At 44.2% G+C, this 17,732-nt stretch overlaps 3 protein-coding genes across 7 annotated transcripts; all 3 read left to right on the plus strand.

The window, feature by feature from the left end:
- Positions 1–210: 210 nt before the first annotated feature.
- Positions 211–7,209, plus strand: LOC125543239 (transcription factor GTE3, chloroplastic). Of its 2 annotated transcripts, none has more exons than XM_048706523.2 (5): positions 211–1,644; positions 1,726–1,816; positions 1,978–2,100; positions 2,223–2,298; positions 6,677–7,209. In XM_048706523.2, exons 1-4 carry the CDS (start codon positions 388–390, stop codon positions 2,282–2,284), a joined length of 1,533 nt encoding a protein of 510 aa, XP_048562480.2. In that variant the 5' UTR covers positions 211–387; the 3' UTR covers positions 2,285–2,298; positions 6,677–7,209. The 2 variants fall into 2 exon arrangements, with proteins under 2 accessions (XP_048562480.2, XP_087402724.1); XM_087546598.1 differs by lacking the exon at positions 6,677–7,209 and adding an exon at positions 3,412–6,670.
- A 363-nt stretch (positions 7,210–7,572) lies between these two features.
- LOC125543240 (diiron containing four-helix bundle family ferritin protein, putative (Protein of unknown function DUF455)) lies at positions 7,573–11,276 on the plus strand. 4 transcript variants are annotated; one of them, XM_087546599.1, is made up of 8 exons: positions 7,573–8,040; positions 8,131–8,372; positions 8,535–8,631; positions 8,794–8,977; positions 9,061–9,142; positions 9,228–9,273; positions 9,341–9,433; positions 10,958–11,276. In XM_087546599.1, the coding sequence occupies exons 1-7, from the start codon at positions 7,660–7,662 to the stop codon at positions 9,401–9,403; spliced, it is 1,095 nt and encodes a 364-aa protein (XP_087402725.1). In that variant the 5' UTR covers positions 7,573–7,659; the 3' UTR covers positions 9,404–9,433; positions 10,958–11,276. The 4 variants fall into 4 exon arrangements, with proteins under 4 accessions (XP_087402725.1, XP_048562483.2, XP_048562482.2 ...); XM_048706526.2 differs by lacking the exon at positions 10,958–11,276 and adding an exon at positions 10,494–10,924; XM_048706525.2 differs by lacking the exon at positions 10,958–11,276 and adding an exon at positions 10,544–10,924.
- Positions 11,277–11,479: 203 nt separating this feature from the next.
- Positions 11,480–12,310, plus strand: LOC125543242 (signaling peptide TAXIMIN 1). The gene is made up of 2 exons (XM_048706527.2): positions 11,480–11,783; positions 11,871–12,310. The coding sequence occupies exons 1-2, from the start codon at positions 11,650–11,652 to the stop codon at positions 11,992–11,994; spliced, it is 258 nt and encodes an 85-aa protein (XP_048562484.1). The 5' UTR covers positions 11,480–11,649; the 3' UTR covers positions 11,995–12,310.
- Positions 12,311–17,732: the final 5,422 nt, after the last annotated feature.

Below are 17,732 nucleotides of genomic sequence, written 5' to 3' on the forward strand. Positions count from 1 at the left end.
CTTCTAAAATTCGGGTGGTACACAAAATCCGCACTTATCTCGTTTCGTCCACTGCCGCACACACCAAAAATGAGGTAAAATAACCGATTTTTTTACCAGCATTCCAGCAATGGAAATGAGACAAGAAAAGAAGCTAGAAAAGGAGTTTCAGAATAGGAAAAGAGAGAGAGAGAGAGAAAAAGACATTTCGGACTAGGAAAAAAACCCGACCCCTCCGTCGCACAGCAGCAGGAGCTGCCCCCACCACCTGCGCGGCCAACGACACCAAGCCCTCACCGAACCCCTCGGCTTTGTTTCCCATCTCGCCTCGGTCCTCCGCCAAATCCCCAAATCGCAGCCCCCGATCCGCCGCCGTCCCCGATTCGCCGCCGCCGTTGACCCGCGCAAATGACCTCCGGCCCGCCGTCGCCTTCCGGCAAGGCTTACTCCCGCAAATCTCACGGCCCCGGCCCCAAATCCTCCAAGGCCCGCTCCTTCGACGCTCACAATGGCCCGCTGATCCCCACCGTCACCTTCTCACTCCCCTCGACGCCGGCCACGCGACGAGAGCTGCGGCGCCGCCTCTCCGCGGAGCTCGCACAGGTGCGCGCCGCCTACAAGCGCATAAGCTCCCTCCCCGCTCCCGCCCCCTCCTCCGCGCTCTCCGCCACTGACCCCTCCACCCCGCTCCCGCCGCACCCCTCCGTCTCCAAGCACAAGTCCAAGAAGGGCCCCCCGAACCCGTCCGGCTCCGCGGAGGCGCGGCGCAAGCTCTACGCTCCCGTCTTCAGGAGCTGCGCCGTGGTGCTTGCGCGGCTGATGAAGCACAAGCACGGCTGGGTGTTCAACGTGCCGGTCGACGCCAGCGCGCTTGGCCTGCACGACTACCACACCATCATCACCAAGCCCATGGACCTCGGCACCGTCAAGTCAAGGCTGGCCGCCGGGCACTACAAGTCGCCGCGGGAGTTCGCAACCGAAGTCCGTCTGACTTTTCAGAACGCCATGAGGTACAACCCCAAGGGGCAGGATGTGTATTTCATGGCCGAGCAGCTTCTAAATATGTTCGAGGAGAAGTGGCCAGAGATTGAAGCTGAGATGGCACAGCTGTCACCGCAGCCACCTACACCATCATCTGCCCCGCCCAAGAAGCAGAAGCAGAGGGAGAGGGAGAGAGAGAGGGAGATGGATAGTGCTAGAGTACTAGAGAGGTCTGACTCCACAGCGCATGCTGCAGCATTGGAGGCTCCCCCGAAGCCGCACGCTGGTACCGCCAGACCCCCAGTTTTAAAGAAGCCAAAGGCAAGGGATCCTAATAAGAGGGAGATGACGTTCTGGGAGAAGCAGCGGCTTAGTAACGACCTCCAGGACTTGCCAGCCGAGAAGCTCGATAATGTTGTACAGATCATAAAGAAGAGGAACTCATCACTTAATCAGCATGACGATGAGATTGAGGTTGATATAGATAGCTTTGATGTTGAGACATTATGGGAGCTTGATAGGTTTGTGACAAACTACAAGAAAAGTATAACCAAGAATAAGCGGAAGGCCGAGCTTTCCGTAGCAAGGCAGGATGAGTCCGACCATGAGCCGGATTTGGAGAAGATTGAGCATGCCAGGCATGATGAGGGAGAGCAGGATCAGATGCGCACAGTACATAATACGGTATGCTTTTTATAGATAGTATAATAGGTGTTTGTGAATTGCTAAGCAATATGGGTACTTACTACTGCCCTGCAATTACAGATCCCAGAACCAGAAGCAATTGATGTAGTTGATGTGGTTGATGTTGAACCGCCTATGGTTGAAGCTGAACCACATAAGGAAATTGCAGCAGGCAAGGCTAAACACACACCCTTAGAGCATTTTTGGAACTATTATTGTTGCCTTCCAGATCAGAACAAATGTGTCGGCTATTACTATAAATGTTATGGTTACTTGTTTGTAGCATATTTTTGTGCAGTGTAAGTGTAACACATAAGTTTTCTCACCTATCAGATGACAATGGGAGATATATGGGTTCATCATCACCTGCTCATTTAGAAGATCAGAAAGGAGACAATGTCGGTAGATCAAGTAGTTCTGGAAGCTCTAGCAGCGAATCAGGGTCTTCCTCCAGTGGTAAACACCCTCTCGTTTGACAGAAATTTATAACAAGAATAATACATTGTGCAAGATTCTATACAAGGTATTCTTTAGAAGTATGCAAAACACCTGGTATTTACCTTGAGAAGCATGTGCAGATACGGATTCTGATAGTTCATCAGCAGATGGCTCTGATGCCGCACAGTCACCCAAATCGTAACATCTATAGGCCAGGTATATTTTATATTCCCTCACAATTGTTGTCCAATAATTCAGTTTTTGTATTTTGTCTTTAAATGCATGCAAAACACGTTCAAGCCAGAAAGCATTAATAAGCATAATGAGAAAATCCATGTTTTGGCAAGTTGCTTAGCTTTTGAACTTTTAGTTATGTAGGAAACACTGTATTGACTTAGATTTTTTTACCTGCTATGCAGAGGTTGCTAATTTGCTGACAAACAAATAAGCAGCTAACTAGATCAAGCCAGTATAGCTCATTGTGTTGTACTAGGCTTAACTACCAATAATACAATATTCTATGTTTTCTGCTTTATTTGTCCTATTGTTCGGCTATGTGAATCTTTGAAGAAGCAAGAAGAACCAGAATGTGATGGTTTGATGGCTTTAGATAGTTGGATGTACTATTTGAGACCACCTATGCCACAAACAGCAGGCATCATGCATACCAGATTACCAGTCTTGCTTTATTGTTGTTAGCTTGTAGGTTAGAAATAAAATGGATATGCTAGAGCCTAGAGGATGACCTTGCTCTTGGTCATAGGTAAGACATGATGCAGTAACTTACCTTACATGCTCATGGAGTAGGTAGGAATAGGATCACAAGTATATTATTGGATTACCATGCAATGATGCAGATTATTTAGCTGGGAAAGTTCATATATCTCAAAATCATCTGTGATACATAATAATTCACGGTATAGTAGTGAAAGAAATAACCATTCCTTTTTTAATAAAATAGGCATCTTGATAATTTTTTTAAAGTCGAAGAAGTCTGCATATGGTCTCATGGCTTGTTTGGTTCGTGGGCTGGACTCCATGCAACTCCATGGGTGGTAAAAATAGGTGCCTAAAGGTAGCCTCTAAATCAAATGATTTTTGCCTAGTCAGGAGCTGATGAAGACGCGGTGTTCGATTTGAGTTCTGGCCTGAGAAAAACATGTAAAGAACAACACTATGTGTTGTTGGTGAGGAAGTGTAACTATGCGAAGTGCACGCACACTAGATAGCGAAACCACATGACATGCTCTTTGAAGAAAAAATAAAAGCTCTAGTTTAAATTGATATGTCCTGTGGACGCGCTCCTCATTAGGTAGCTTCTCGACGCAGCGTTGGAGCACAGATCCCTCTCCCCTGCCCGCCTCTGGACAAAGCCTGCACGAGCGGCCGAGTACATCAAGACCGGCCACTGATATCTGCTTCACCAAGGATCACAGTAGTTTTCTTGCAGAGTTGCGACTCATGGCTCCTCAGTCGCAAACACAGATGCCTGATTTCGACCTGCGGTGGCTCCATTGCATTTGCACCAGCGGTGGCCAGTGAGTCTGACGGGGACTTCTTAACTCCGACGCCCCCTCAATTGTGTTTGCGACGACGCATTTTGGTGCAACCTTGGTGTTGGCGTCTGCGACTAGTTCCGGAGGAGGAGAAATGATCACCCGTGTGGTTAGCAGGAGGAAATGCCGTCTGAAAAGAGGAAGAATGGTACATGCCCCCAGTCGTCCGTTTTTGGTGGCCTGCGCCTGGCGGGGAGCAAACTGGGGTGGTAACCAAACGTGCTCCATGCTCCCTCCTGGCAACGTTTCGGCAAGGCTAGTGTGGCCTAGGACACAATCCAAACACCCATTCAAAAGGTGGATATTTGGTGTGAATCACTTGCCCTGAATAGTGGTGTCATGTGTCTAGTCCATCACATGACTTTAAGTATAAATTGTATTTAGAGTTATAATTCATTTCCCATGCGTTTTTGCTGTAATCTACTGTATGGACTCTTTGCTTTTCCAACTAGAAATGTCTGAAAATGATTTAATTTTTACAACAAAAAATATGGCACTCTTTTTTCTACAAGTTGGATTTTAGTAACTTCTATAGTGCTCATTTGGGCTGCGTTTGTCCAAGTTATACATTACAGTAGTCACATACTATTACAATGCTTACACTCGAACATGTATCAGTCTTTAACTTTTCTGTTAAACTTAGTTGGCAGTTATCTTCTGGGGCCCCAGTTCATTTGTTTGTTAAACTCCACTCTAAACTACTATAAATGTCCTCATTGAAAATTGCAGGATACAGTTTAAATACTTGAAGGGATTAATATTGAGCTCATTTAACATTACCAGCTTTGCTAATTAATAATTATGAATAATGACTTTCCAAATACCATAGAAATAGCTACATTTTTTTCCTATTCTCATGAGCTTTCTAGAAATGGCCATGTCGGTCCAGCCTATTGTTACTAGTATCATTGTAGTGGCTGTTACTAGTATCGTCCAAGTGGCAGTTAGTGTTGCGGCTTAGGTGGGTTTGTTCTGTAGTTCTGCTGTGGGCCATTCAAGAATATAAATTTACTTGTAAACTTTGACTAAACTATTAATGAATCCAGCTATAGTATTTGTGGTGATGTTTATCTCAAGTACCAACTGGAAGGAAACATGCTGTGATATCCACACTGCAGATTCACGAATTACTGTCACAAGCGCATCAGTGCAACGTAAATTTAATCATTGAATACTGGTATCTACTATATCTAAATAGCTAGCCCCCACGACTAGGAATTCCCTCGCTTCTCCTTAAGCCACATCACCCAAATTAATTTAGCCCTTGGATATACTAGATCAATCAATAATATCCATCTGATCTACACACTGAGAGCTGCTGCACCCACCATATGTGGTAACTGATGCATGCAGGCAAATGCACGCAGTAAGTACCTCCTACGAGTGTTTTAATCAAGAAAATAAATTGACGCATGCATGCAGGTTTTAGCCTCATACGTGAGTGCTCTATATGGAAGAAAAGTGAGTAGTGCATGCATATTTTATGTTGTTTTCGTCTAACTTTGAACATATATATAGATTGAGATATGTCTTCATTTATTTATTTATTTGTAAAATACTGATAAACAAATTATCTTACTATATTACTATAGGAGAAATTGTAAAGACATGATTAGTTTCGCATAATTTTTATTGCATGTAAAATTCCGCCGCAACGTGCAGGGCATCGTCTAGTTTAACTAAAAGCTATGTTTTTAAAGCGTCCCTAAGGCGACGCCTAGGCGTCGAAGCGCTCCCCCTCCGCTTTGGAAAATCGACCGCTTTGGGCGCCTAGGCGTCCAAAGCGCCCGCCTAGGCGTCGCCTAGGCGCCAAAGCGCCCCCCCTCCCTAAGGCGGTAAGGCGTCGCCTTAAAAACATAGACTAAAAGGGCAGCCCGGTGCATGTAGCTCCCGCTTGCGCAGGGTCCGGGGAAGGGTCCGACTATAGTACGCAGCCTTTCCCTACATTTATGTAAGAGGCTGTTTCCAGGACTTGAACCAGTGACCTCATGGTCACAAGGCAGCAGCTTTACCATTGTGCTAAGGCTCCCCTTCTGAATACTGGTATTTAACTACTGCAATAAAAACATTCCTAATTTGTGGGTGAACTTTTGAGAAGTTGCTCAAATTATTGAAAGTAGACAGGGATAATTTTCGTACTATCTGAATCTTCTTGAGTAGGGATGCTACATTTTGTTTCGTTTGGCTTGTTTCTATATTAGACTAGCTCGAGAGCCTAGATGCATTAGAATACCTATATGTACCAAAATTTTCCTGCATATGATTTGTTGAAATCATTAAACCTGTCATCGACACTAAGTACAACAATTTTGGTGTCTGCGTACTTCATTTGATAAAAAGCATGTGCATGAACGCTATTTTCAAGCCATATGTAAATATATAATATATATGATTTGCATAGTTAGACTTCTGCACATTGTGATAAATTTTAATGTAATGGTTGGTAATTATTGCATTATTATTTACTAATGAAGGGCTTGATCTAATACATTAAACTCTTGATTATGCCTTTTCTCATTTGTACTGTCTGTTTGAGGTAACTAGCTTTTTATTATCCTATATAAAATATTACAGTAGTGCTCCAATGTCCAAACAGTCTGGTTGCGAAAGGGCAAACATACTGCATTACTGAAAATTTAAATTTTCACGAGACACTATCTAAAAGTCAAAATTTGGAACTGTGGCATTGACCTACTTGTGCTGTCCAAAACGACACCATAAACTCTGCCTTCTGAGAAATTCTGTGAAAATAACGACATGGTAGTCATAGATTCATCTCACAACAAATATTATTGGCAATTGGTGTTACTTCTTCATCTCTATTTCATATTTCAACCCTCTTGTCGAGATTAGTGTCCAAAATATGTCTGAGCAGAGCATTTAATTTTTTTGAATATATGTTGTGACGCAAGCACAACAAAGTGCACCCCGTATTGTTATCTAAAATGTATCTAGCCCTAACTGCAGTCTATAGAATGATAGAATTCTTATGGTCTAAAATGATGAACCTAACATCTCCAGTTTCCTTGTGTTTGCAGATCTTAACGTCAGACAGAAGATGATAACCTGTAAGTTCACCAAAGATTCTGGCATGATATTGCCGACACGATTCAATGTTGCCGTCTGTAAATTTTGGTCATGTAGGGAAGCCTAACAACCACTGCTGCTGCCCGTGTTGCTGTTAGGTCTTTTTAGCCTCATAGTGGATGCCGGAGATCACGCATGCATTTCATGCGTCTGTACCATTATTTGCAGTTATGTACCTATTGTAGAGTGCTGCGTTTACTTAGTCATTCGCTGGAAGTTATCTGACAATTGGATAGAAGACACCTGCAAATTGGGCAAGTAAAGACAGCCGGTGAAGACCAGGAACCTGGAGACCTCGCCCTGTTGTAAGATTGTAAAATTGTTATAGTTGGTTAATTTCTTTTGTTTTATTTTGGAACTAGCTAGTCTGTAATTTATGTTGGGTCGGAATAGCGCGGATAATTCATCTTTCCCATTGCATTGATTGTTCTAAAGATTTCTACACGCTCGTTTGAGCTGTAACATTAAACATTTTTTACCTCAATGATGGAGGCAATCTGGAGGTTCACTTGGCAGTAAAAAAGTACTCGTAATTAGTACAGTCGTTTCACTTCTCAGTTCTCTAAACTTCACTGATGCTAGTGGTCAAGTGATCTAGTAAATGGTTCTTACTTTTCTTGCTGGTGGTTCTTTGCATCTCTCTATCTCTCAACATTACCCGTTCAGGACCTGATCTCATGGTTCTCATTTGGTGATTGTGCCCACACCGTAAAACATTCCAATTGTTTTTACTTTTATTTTTGAGGGGCTTCCATTTTTTTTCTACTTTGTGTGGTGAATAAGCTGTGCTATGCAAACCAATTTTTAGTTTTTCTCCCTGCAAAAAATGGTCCTAGCCTTTGACCTGGCCTTTGTCGTTCATCCGTCTCATTATCCTAGCCGTGAACCTCCCACCCCACACCTCTCCAAAGCTCAAAACTGCTCCGCCGGCCAAATGGTCCCGCTTCGGCGCCTTCCGGCGCTGCCGCTAACGCGTGGCTCCACGCGCCGCCGCCTCCTCGCCACCGGGGCCTCACCGCTCCCATGGCCGGGCCTTCACACCTGGCGCCGGGCCCCTCCCAGCGACCTCCGCTCGTGGGGCCCCAGCGGCCCCTGCGCCCCGAACACGGACGAGGCGGGCGCGCCAGAAGCCGGCGCCGGAGCCGGCCACGGCTCGTCGCTGGCCGAGATGGGCGCCCTCGTGCTGTCCACCGCCGCCCCCCTCGGCAAGGCGCACCTCACCCACGCCGCCTTCTCCCGGTGGGCGGCAGGCGGGCTCCCCGTGGGCCTTGCGCGGGCCCCCGACCACCCCGCCAGGCCGGAAAAGCCCCTCGCGGTAAATGCTCATCCACCATCCTCCTGTTGCTCTCTTCGTCGAGGCATTTGATCGAGCAGGTTTGGCTGTGTGGTGCTCTTGCTGCTGCAGGTGACTCAGAAGGAGGTCCCCACGCACAAGGCGATGGGGGTGCCGCTAAACGCGTACATGCTCCACAACCTGGCGCACGTGGAGCTCAATGCCATCGACCTTGCCTGGGATACTGTGGTGCGGTTCTCGCCGCTCCGGGACACCCTGGGAGATGGCTTCTTTGCTGATTTTGCGCGTGTGGCCGACGACGAGAGCCGGCATTTTCGGTGGTATTCACAGCGGCTTGCCGAGCTTGGGTTCAGGTGAGTGGCACAAAGAATGCGGCAGTGTGGATGTTGAATCGATGCGAAATCTCTGTCCACTGGTTGTTCTGCCTGTTGTCAACTTGTCATACATTGGCGGTGATAGTTTCCTTTATGACCTATGTCAGATTGTTGTAAGTTTGTAACAGTTTCTGTGGACAGATATGGCGATATGCCTGTCCACAATCTTCTGTGGAGGGAGTGCGCAAAATCCTCAAGTGATGTTTCTGCACGGATGGCTGTTATACCTCTAGTACAGGTGCCAGATCATCTTCTTCTCTGCGATACTGTAAAAAATACATTGTTTATGACCTGCTCGGTTTGAACCATGAGTTTCCAAATCTTTTTAGATGACAGTAGTTGGTGAATAATTTTGATTTACTAGACTTGACCGATATGTTGATGATTAGAACCTTAATAGGAAGCTAGAGGCCTTGATGCTGGACCAAGACTAGTCCAGAAGTTAATTGGCTTTGCGGATCATAGATCTGCCGACATTGTGGCAAAAGTAGCAGAGGAAGAGCTTGCACATGTTTCTGTAGGTTTATATTGGTTCCTGAAAGTATGCGAAATGATGGGCCGTGTCCCTGGTGCTGCTTTTAGAGGTTAGGCTGGTTCTTTATGATCCACTAAATACAATTTCATGAAATTATGTTGATTAATGGATTGTTTCTCTGTAACATTCCAGACTTGATAAAGGAGCATGATGTTGTAATGAGGGGTCCATTTAACTACCAATCTCGTGATGAAGCTGGTATACCTCGAGAATGGTAAGCTTTGACTATACTGTGACTATGAATCTAGAAGTATTGCATGTATATATGAATAGGTTATATTGTTGATGCTGTTATTCAGGTATGATGAGACGCTTAAACCTGAAGTTGCAAGCAACCTTTCAGAGGTGAGGGACTATCTATTGTTTATCCAGTGTGTTTTGATGTATCTAACTTGTGGCGTGTACCTCACAGGTGCATGATAGGCTTGCATGTGTTGTTGAGATGGAGAAAGAGAATGCTAGTTTGAATGGCTAAGTCTCACCTGACGAATACATGAGAGACTTGGTACGTACGACGCAGATATTCTAGCACACTGATACTTTTTTCTTGGTTTATTTTGATGCCAACCACCACCAAACTGCTTTCATCCCTTGTCTATATTCTACTTATTGTACCTTTCCAGTTTGACATACATGATCACATCTATTATGTCGTATTATCATTATGGAAAAGATAAGATTTTTTTTTGTTATGCTAGTATGCATCAGCTGATTCAGCTATATGTGCACTTCGAATGATTGTAGGAAAGAAAAACACCGAGTGTTCAAGTTGTTGACAGTGGGGTCCTGCCTGCCAGTCGGCTTCACAAGCCAAGGATTAGGGACGCACAAAGTTTCCTTAGCCTCAAAGTTTTTGATGGGCAAGCACCCATAATTAGGAATGCAAGTTGGGCAGGGGTACCCCCTAAGCCATCCTAGTTATTTTGCTTCACAACTAACACGAGGATTATGGACAGCAATTAGCAGGAAATGAACCACCAATTGAATGAAATGGATGGATGTATTGATTGACCCACCTGCATCACTTTGCCAGAATAGCCATCCTGATAAATTTACAGTCTAGTATATACCTGCTCAAATGTCATGAACAAAAAGGACCTGAACATTCTTTTTTCTGCATGTGTATAAGTGTATTCCACAACACGCAAGGCCTCATGTAGTTGGCTTCATTCTCAAATGGGACGCGCTTCTGGTGCCCTTTGATCAGTTAACTAAAGTAAGAAAGCATTTGCAGTAGGTAGCTCTCTATTTTTTTCGGGGTAAAAATAGAAAGCATCGGCTCAATATCATTGCAGTGGTGTAAATTGGTGAATACCATCCAATGTAAGGATGGCATGTGGGGCCTGAGGCCACATGTTAGTGTCAATCCTGGACGCTATTCTCTTGCGTGATCGAGCAATATTGCCCTTTAAAGTAAGCTTCTGGTACCAGGATGAACACAAATCCGGTTTGTTGTTTCCTTGTCACGTACACTTCTGTTTCTCCATCCAATGAGTTGATGGCACGGCACAGAGTTTAACAAATTACGTAGATTTCTGCTGCTAAACACCAATTTTCTTCTCCAGCTCAAACATGGTGATTCAGTTGCGTATTTACTACTTTCATGAGTGCTTAGGCTAGCTGTAGTGGCGTTTGCCAAGTTGCTGCCCCAAGGCAAAGCGGATGCAGAAACGCCTCAGTTTTGCACAGTCCGCGCCCTGTACAGAAGTCATCAAGTCAAGTCTCTTACCGGCTGGGGGCATAATTTGCTGCTGGGAGCGAGGTGCTGTTGGCCTGAGCTGCAAGAGCTGGAGAACGATGGACAACATACGGTAACCAGTTCATGTCAGTCACAGTTCAGGGGAAAGCCAAACGTTTCACGTTATGTGATGTATCGGCGGACGTGTGTCACAGTTGACCACGATGCTATTTTTAAATCAATGAATATAAAATGTGTTGATCCGATCGGCCGATCGCTTGTCATCCTGAAAGTTGAAGCTTCACAGTTCTGAAATTCTGTCTCACTGAGCTTTCCTCTGCCATTTTGTAGTGTTCCGATGTTGTCAGCGAGCATTTTGAGTTTGTTGAGTTTCTTTCTGGAAAGGAGGTGGAATTATCGGGTTGGAATGATCTGGCCAGCGGTGTGTACCGGCTGCCGGCTGTAGGCTCCCAACGGGCACGTGGGAGCCGGTGGCGCGGCCGCCACAGGCTATCGTTCGCCGCCCACTTCCAACTCCGCCTACCGTGTCCAATGTCCCCAGACTAAACTGACCCGGTGTCGCGCCGGCACGCGTCCCCGGTCGCCGGCGGCGTCACGCATCCCCAAAAACAGAACCGCCTCACCGGTCAAACACTGACGTCGCACCAACACATCTCGTCCGGGCCGGTGCAGCTGCCCACGGGTCCTTCCGGGCAGCTTCCCGCGTCATCTCGGCCGTTCGTTTGCGTACCGACGGCCCGGGATCGCCCTTGCCGGATTTCCTCGCTGCCGCCTGCCCACCGCAGCGCATTATTGCCAGCCTTGCCGCACGCGGATAAATCAAACTCGCCGCGCCGGAAAGCGACCGCAGAGCCGGCCCGTCTCCTCTCCTCCTCGATATATGACCACCAGCACTGTGTTTCCCACGCCTAACCACTCCGACGCGTGACAGCCGCCGGCGCCGATCTGACCAGCCTCCCTCCGCCTGCCTCGCACGCGCGCCGGGGAAAGGGAAAGGGAAAGGGAGAGAGGATCAGAGGAAGATGTGCTGCTGTTGCGGCGGCGGCGACCGCGACCACGACCACGGCTGCCGGCCGCTCGGGTTCCTGCTCGGCCTGCCCTTCGCGCTCCTCGCCGTCCTCGTCTCCATCGTCGGCGCCATCATCTGGATCATCGGGTACGTTTCCTCCTCCTCCTCATCGTTCTGCGAATTTGCCACCACCAACCTGGCTGTTGGTCTGACGTGATCAGCTGGTGCGAGCAGGCTGCCCATCTCGTGCATCTGCCCGTGCTGCCTGTGCGTGACGCTGCTGCTGGAGGCGGCGGTGGAGCTCGTCAAGGCGCCGCTGCACGTCATGACGTGGTTCACCTCCAAGATACCCTGCTGATTCCGCGGTGACCAGGGGCCGCTCGCTCGCCCCCTCGCTCATGGCTTAGTCGGCGCTGCACATGCCCGCAGATTCTTGTTGTTTTTTCCCACCTGGAAACATATATGTTCGCGGATTGATTGGTGTATATTCGTACCGTGGCTGATGATTCCTGCTCGTTTCCCCCTCTGGTTCGATCGTTTCTGTGATCCCTTCCGGATGTTTGGTGATTGTGACTTTACTTTTCGCGACTGTTAGCGACCGCATGTAGTTCTGTTTCCGTCAGTTTCTTCGGCTGTTGGTTATTCACTTATTTGTCAGCGATTGCTATGGACGATGTCTACCGTGTGCTCTTGTTGATTAGGCTTGTATACAATGCAAGTCTGTTAGGGAAGATGCTTAGAAAAATAAATCAGTATTTCTTTAAGCACCGGTGCTTATTGTAGACGCTTAATCAAGCGTCTCTCCTATGAAAATAGACCATGGTGTTTCAGAAAAATTCAGTTTATTTTTCTAAGCACCTTCTTAAACACTTAGCATTGTACAAGATCTTAGGGCAACTCCACCGCCGACCTGCAAATCTCCTCAATCCGTAGATACGGATTGGGAGACGGCCATCCAACGTTGTCCGCATGCATTTAAAGCCGGGTTTCAATTTAGCGGGTGAAATTCATGCAAACCAGCTAATATTCATCAATGTTCAGAAAGAAAATAGCACTATCATCCATACATAGCATGCAAATAAGTTTGACGTTCAACAAGTTCTTCGGCGGATCTTGTTGTCCCATACATACTGTCCCTTTAGCTTCATCCAATTTTTCGGCGGATCTTGTTGTCCCACACATATTGTCCCTTTAGCTTCATCCAACGGTATGTGCACATAAATGGACGTCCCTCTGTCGTGTGGTACATCATGGCAGCACGTACGGGCTACACAATGTGTAGAGCAACATTGAGTGAATGAATGACTCAATCAATCAACAAGTTGAGGAAGAAGAAGCAAAACTTATGATCTGCTCCTCTGCTGCGTGCAATGGCCACCTTGCCTCTACCAGTAGCGGAGCCAGGACAGAGGCACGCCCCAGGCCACCTTCAGAGCTACAATATCTACAGTGATCAATAGTAGTAGGTATTTTATGAACAGTCAACTAAGGAATTGGCAGCTACGCCCCAGGCCAAGGCCCCTGTTGCCTGTTGCTGGCTCCACCACTGCCTCTAGCTGAACAACTACGTGACAAAACTTGGTAACGATGTTGGTGCTGGAGCAGAGGGTGGACAGAGTTCTCGTAAAAGGCAAGCGGGCGCGTCAGTGCTGGTTGCAAACGTCCGGCAATGCCAGTGTGGCGGCCAAAGAGGTACAATTGCCGAGGTGGAGGTGGAGGTTGCAGATGCAAAACAAGGGGGAGAACTGACAAAGTGGAAGAAAATGAGAGCGGGAAGGCGGATTCAGTGGGCCTGGGGTGTTAGAGTCCAACGTTGGTGCTGCCGGACTCGCGCACCCCCACTTTGTCTCCACTTTATGGGAGAAACTGATGCACTAACGCGCCCTCACAATGTTGTCATGGATGATGTGCATGTCATAAGGCACAACGTGATTTCGTGCGTGAAACGATTCATGCACTTGTTGGTAGAATGTCACTCCTCTGCTCCTGCTTACGAAATCCGTGGAAACGGCCAACCGCAAATCGCACAACAACTCATCATCCATGGTCAAGTACCCCGCCATCCTTCTTACTCTAAAAAATGACATGGCATCCGATTAGTCATGGATAAGGCATGGGTACAATTATGCGCCCATGGGTACACCCAAATCCGACGAAATGATCATATAGGTGGTTAATATGAGTCATAAACCTATGCTACCGAGTCTTTGCATATAAGTTCTAAAGAACTTGACATCTATGTCATAGGCCGCCTCCATTTTATGCTCACACCCCCAACAATACCCCGCCCCCATCCTCCTCACAATCATCATTTCAACAACCATATAAACCTCTCAGAGGCACCAATATACCCATCATTGATGTATATATTAATATGCCCGATGGGGTATGGGCATGGGCATGGGCATGGATTTATGCCCGATGGGTAGGGTATGGGTATTATTTTGCCACGGGTGGTACTTTTATGGAAATCACATTAGGAGAAGCTACTAAACTCCTAGATAATATTATGGCAAATTACTCTCAATGGCATACCGAAAGATCTTCTACTAGTAAAAAAGTGAATGCCATTAAAGAAATAAGTACTTTGAGTGAAAAGATGGATGAACTTATGAAATTGATAGCTAGCAAGAGTGCTCCTATTGATACTAATGATATGCCTTTGTCTACTTTGATTGAGAATAATAATGAATCTATGGATGTGAATTTTTTTGGTAGGATCAATTTTGGTAATAACGCGTATAGAGGAAATTATAATCCTAGGCCGTTTCCTAGTAATTCTCTAATAATTATGACAATTCCTACAACAATTCTTAATTATAATAAGATATCTCTTGAGAATAATATTAAAGATTTTATTAACTCCCAAAAGATTTTCAATGTTGTGGTAGAAGAAAAATTGCTCAAGATTGATGATTTGGCTAGAAACGTTGACATAATTTCTTATGAGATTGATTCTTTTAAGATTAGATCTATGCCACCCAAGTTTGATATTAATGAGTCTGTGAAAGCTATCCAAATTTCTATTAATGAAAGTAGGGAGAGAACCGCTAGGATGCGTGCTAAGAGAGAATGGCTAGAAAAAGTATGTTCTTCTAGTTTTTGCGATAATCATGATGAAGATCTTAAAGTGCATGGTGTGACTCCTATTTAATATTTGTTTTTATATAAAACTTGATAAATAAGGGACTGAAGATGAGTCAACTTTAGCTAGAAGGCATCCCAATAATTTGGAGGGTGAAGATCTTCATGAAAAAAAAGATAAAAGTGGGATTAGCGAGGTCAAAACTTTAACTACTGATGAGCCCACTCTTTTGGATTTTAAGGAATTTAATTATGATAATTGCTCTTTTCTTGTGTGTATTTCCTTGTTATAATCTATGATTAATTCACCTCATGCTTGTAAACAAAATAAGGCTTTTACTGAACATATTGTTGATGGTATGATAAAATCGTTTGAAGAAAAACTTGAGTTGGAAGTTTTAATCCCTAGAAAGATTTATGATGAATGGGAACCTACTATTAAGATTAAGAGTGTAATGCTTTATTTGATTTGGGTGCTAGTATTTCCACTATTCTGAAAACTTTATGTGATGTGCTAGGTTTTCATAAACTTGTGGTTGTTCCTTAAATTTGCATTTAGCGGATTCCACTATTAAGAAACCCATGTGAAGAATTAATGTTGTTCTTATTTTTGCAAATAGGAATTATGTGTCCGTAGATTTTATTGTGCTTGATATAGATTGCAATCCTACATGCCCTATTATTCTTGGTAGACCTTTCCTTAGAACGATTGGTGCAATATTCATATGAAAGAAGGAAACATTAGATTTCAATTTTCATTAAGGAAGGGCACGAAACACTTTCCAAGAAAGAAAATTAAGTTTCCATATGAATCTATTATGAGGGCCACTTATGGATTGAATACCAAAGATGACAATACCTAGATCTATGCAATATGCCTAGCTAGGGGCGTAAAACAATAGCGCTTGTTGGGAGGCAACCCAATTTTATTTTATGTTTTTGCTTCTATTTTTCAATAAATATGAAATTACACATCTGTTATGATTGTGTTTTAGTGTTTTAAATTAGTGTATGTGCCAAGTAACACCTTTGGGGTGGTTTGGAAGATAGTTGATTTGATTATGTGAGAAAACAGAAACTTTTGCGCCCAGTAACAAAATTGATCCGATCTGCTGGAACATGATAAATTCTTGAAATGTTTCCACTTTATTGATATACAAATTTCCCATGTTGTTCTGTTTTTTTCCGAATTTTTGGAGTTACATAAGTTTGGTCAAAGTCCAGATTACTATAAACTGTTCTGTTTTTGACATATTCTGTTTTCATTGCGTTGTTTGCTTATTTTGATGAATCTATGGGTAGTATCGGGGGGTATGAACCATGGAGAAGTTACAATACGGTATATATAATGAAAATACAAAATTGGAATGAGTTTACAACAGTACCTAAAAGTGGTTATTTGCTTTGTTTCACTAACGGATCTCACGAGTTTTCTGTTGAGTTTTGTGTTGTGCAGTTTTCAAGTTTTGGGTGAAGTTTCGATGGACTACGGAATAAGGAGTGGCAAGAGACTAAGCTTGGGGATGACCAAGGCACCCCAAGGTAATATTCAAGGACAACCAAGCATCTAAGTTTGGGGATGCCTTGGATGGCATCCCCTCTTTTGTCTTCAATCCATTGGTAAATTACTTGAGGCTATATTTTTATTCACCAGATGATATGTGTTTTGCTTGGAGTGTCTTGTATTATATGGGTCTTTTCTTTTTAGTTTTCCACAATCATCCTTACTGTACACACCTTTTTAGAGGGACACACATCAATCGTGAATTTATTAGAATACTCTATGTGCTTCACTTATATCTTTTGAGCTAGTTAGTTGCTCTAGTGCTTCAATTATATCTTTTAGAGCACATCAGTGGTTTTATTTTGAAGAAATTGATGAACTCTAATGATTCATTTATATTATTTTGTTAGTCTTGAAAATAGCATGGCAATTTGCTTAGGTTATGAATTTAGTCCTAATATGATAATGTATTCAAGAGGGATATAATAAAAACTTTCATGAAGATCCTTGAATATATGACAAGTTTAATCCTTGTATTTGTTGTGAGATATAAAGATGGTGATATTAGATTCATGCTAGTGAGTAATTGTGGTTTAGTAATAATATTTGTGTTAAGGTTTGTGATTCCCGAAGCATGCACATATGGTCTCGTTATGCGATGAAGTTGGAGCATGATTTATTTTTGATTGTCTTCCTTATGAGTGGCAGTTGAGGACGAGCGATGGTCTTTTCATACCAATCTACCCCCCTAGGAGCATGCGTAGTAGTAATTTTCTTCTAGGATTAATAAACTTTTACAATAAGTATGTGAGTTCTTTATGACCAATGTTGAGTCAATGGATTATACGGACTCTCACCCTTCCACCATTGCTAGCCTCTTCGGTACCGTGCATTGCCCTTTCTCACCTTGAGAGTTGGTTCAAACTTCGGCGGTGCATCCAAATCCCGTGATATGATACACTCTTTCACACATAAGCCGCCTTATATCTTCCTCAAAACAGCCACCATACCTACCTATTATGGCACTTCCATAACCATTCCGAGATATTTTGCCATGCAACTTTCACCGTTCCATTTTATTATGACACATACCATCATTGTCATATTGCTTCGCATGATATGCATGAGGCATTCATATAGTGTCATATTTTTTCTAGTATCGAGTTGTAAATCTTGGGTTGTAAGTAAATAAAAGTGTGATGATCATCATTATTAGAGCATTGTCCCATGTAAGGAAAGGATGATGGAGACTATGATTCCCCCACAAGTTCGCATGAGACTCCTGACTTAAATAAAAAAGGCCAAAGAGCCCAAAATAAAAAAAAATAAAAAGAGAGAAGGGACAATTGTACTATCCTTTTCCACATTCGTGCTTCAAAGCAGCACCACGTTTTTCATGATAGAGAGTCTCCTATTTTGTCACTTTCATATATTACTAGTGGAATTTTTTTCATTATAGAACTTGACTTGTATATTCCAATGATGGGCTTCCTCAAATTGCCCTAGGT

This window comes from Triticum urartu, chromosome 3A, assembly GCF_056163025.1.
Source record: "Triticum urartu cultivar PI428250 chromosome 3A, HENAU_Tu73, whole genome shotgun sequence".
Classification (NCBI taxonomy): domain Eukaryota; kingdom Viridiplantae; phylum Streptophyta; class Magnoliopsida; order Poales; family Poaceae; genus Triticum; species Triticum urartu.

Bases quoted from the DNA above. Each gene is read 5' to 3' on its own strand.
- LOC125543242 (XM_048706527.2), top strand. From the start codon at position 11,650: ATGTGCTGCTGTTGCGGCGGCGGCGACCGCGACCACGACCACGGCTGC. The intron at 11,784-11,870 runs GTACGTTTCCTC...TGGTGCGAGCAG, and splicing joins GCCATCATCTGGATCATCGG to GCTGCCCATCTCGTGCATCT.
- LOC125543240 (XM_087546599.1), top strand. From the start codon at position 7,660: ATGGTCCCGCTTCGGCGCCTTCCGGCGCTGCCGCTAACGCGTGGCTCC. The intron at 8,041-8,130 runs GTAAATGCTCAT...TTGCTGCTGCAG, and splicing joins GGCCGGAAAAGCCCCTCGCG to GTGACTCAGAAGGAGGTCCC. The intron at 9,274-9,340 runs GTGAGGGACTAT...TGTACCTCACAG, and splicing joins TTGCAAGCAACCTTTCAGAG to GTGCATGATAGGCTTGCATG.
- LOC125543239 (XM_048706523.2), top strand. From the start codon at position 388: ATGACCTCCGGCCCGCCGTCGCCTTCCGGCAAGGCTTACTCCCGCAAA. The intron at 1,645-1,725 runs GTATGCTTTTTA...CTGCAATTACAG, and splicing joins TGCGCACAGTACATAATACG to ATCCCAGAACCAGAAGCAAT. The intron at 2,101-2,222 runs GTAAACACCCTC...AAGCATGTGCAG, and splicing joins ATCAGGGTCTTCCTCCAGTG to ATACGGATTCTGATAGTTCA.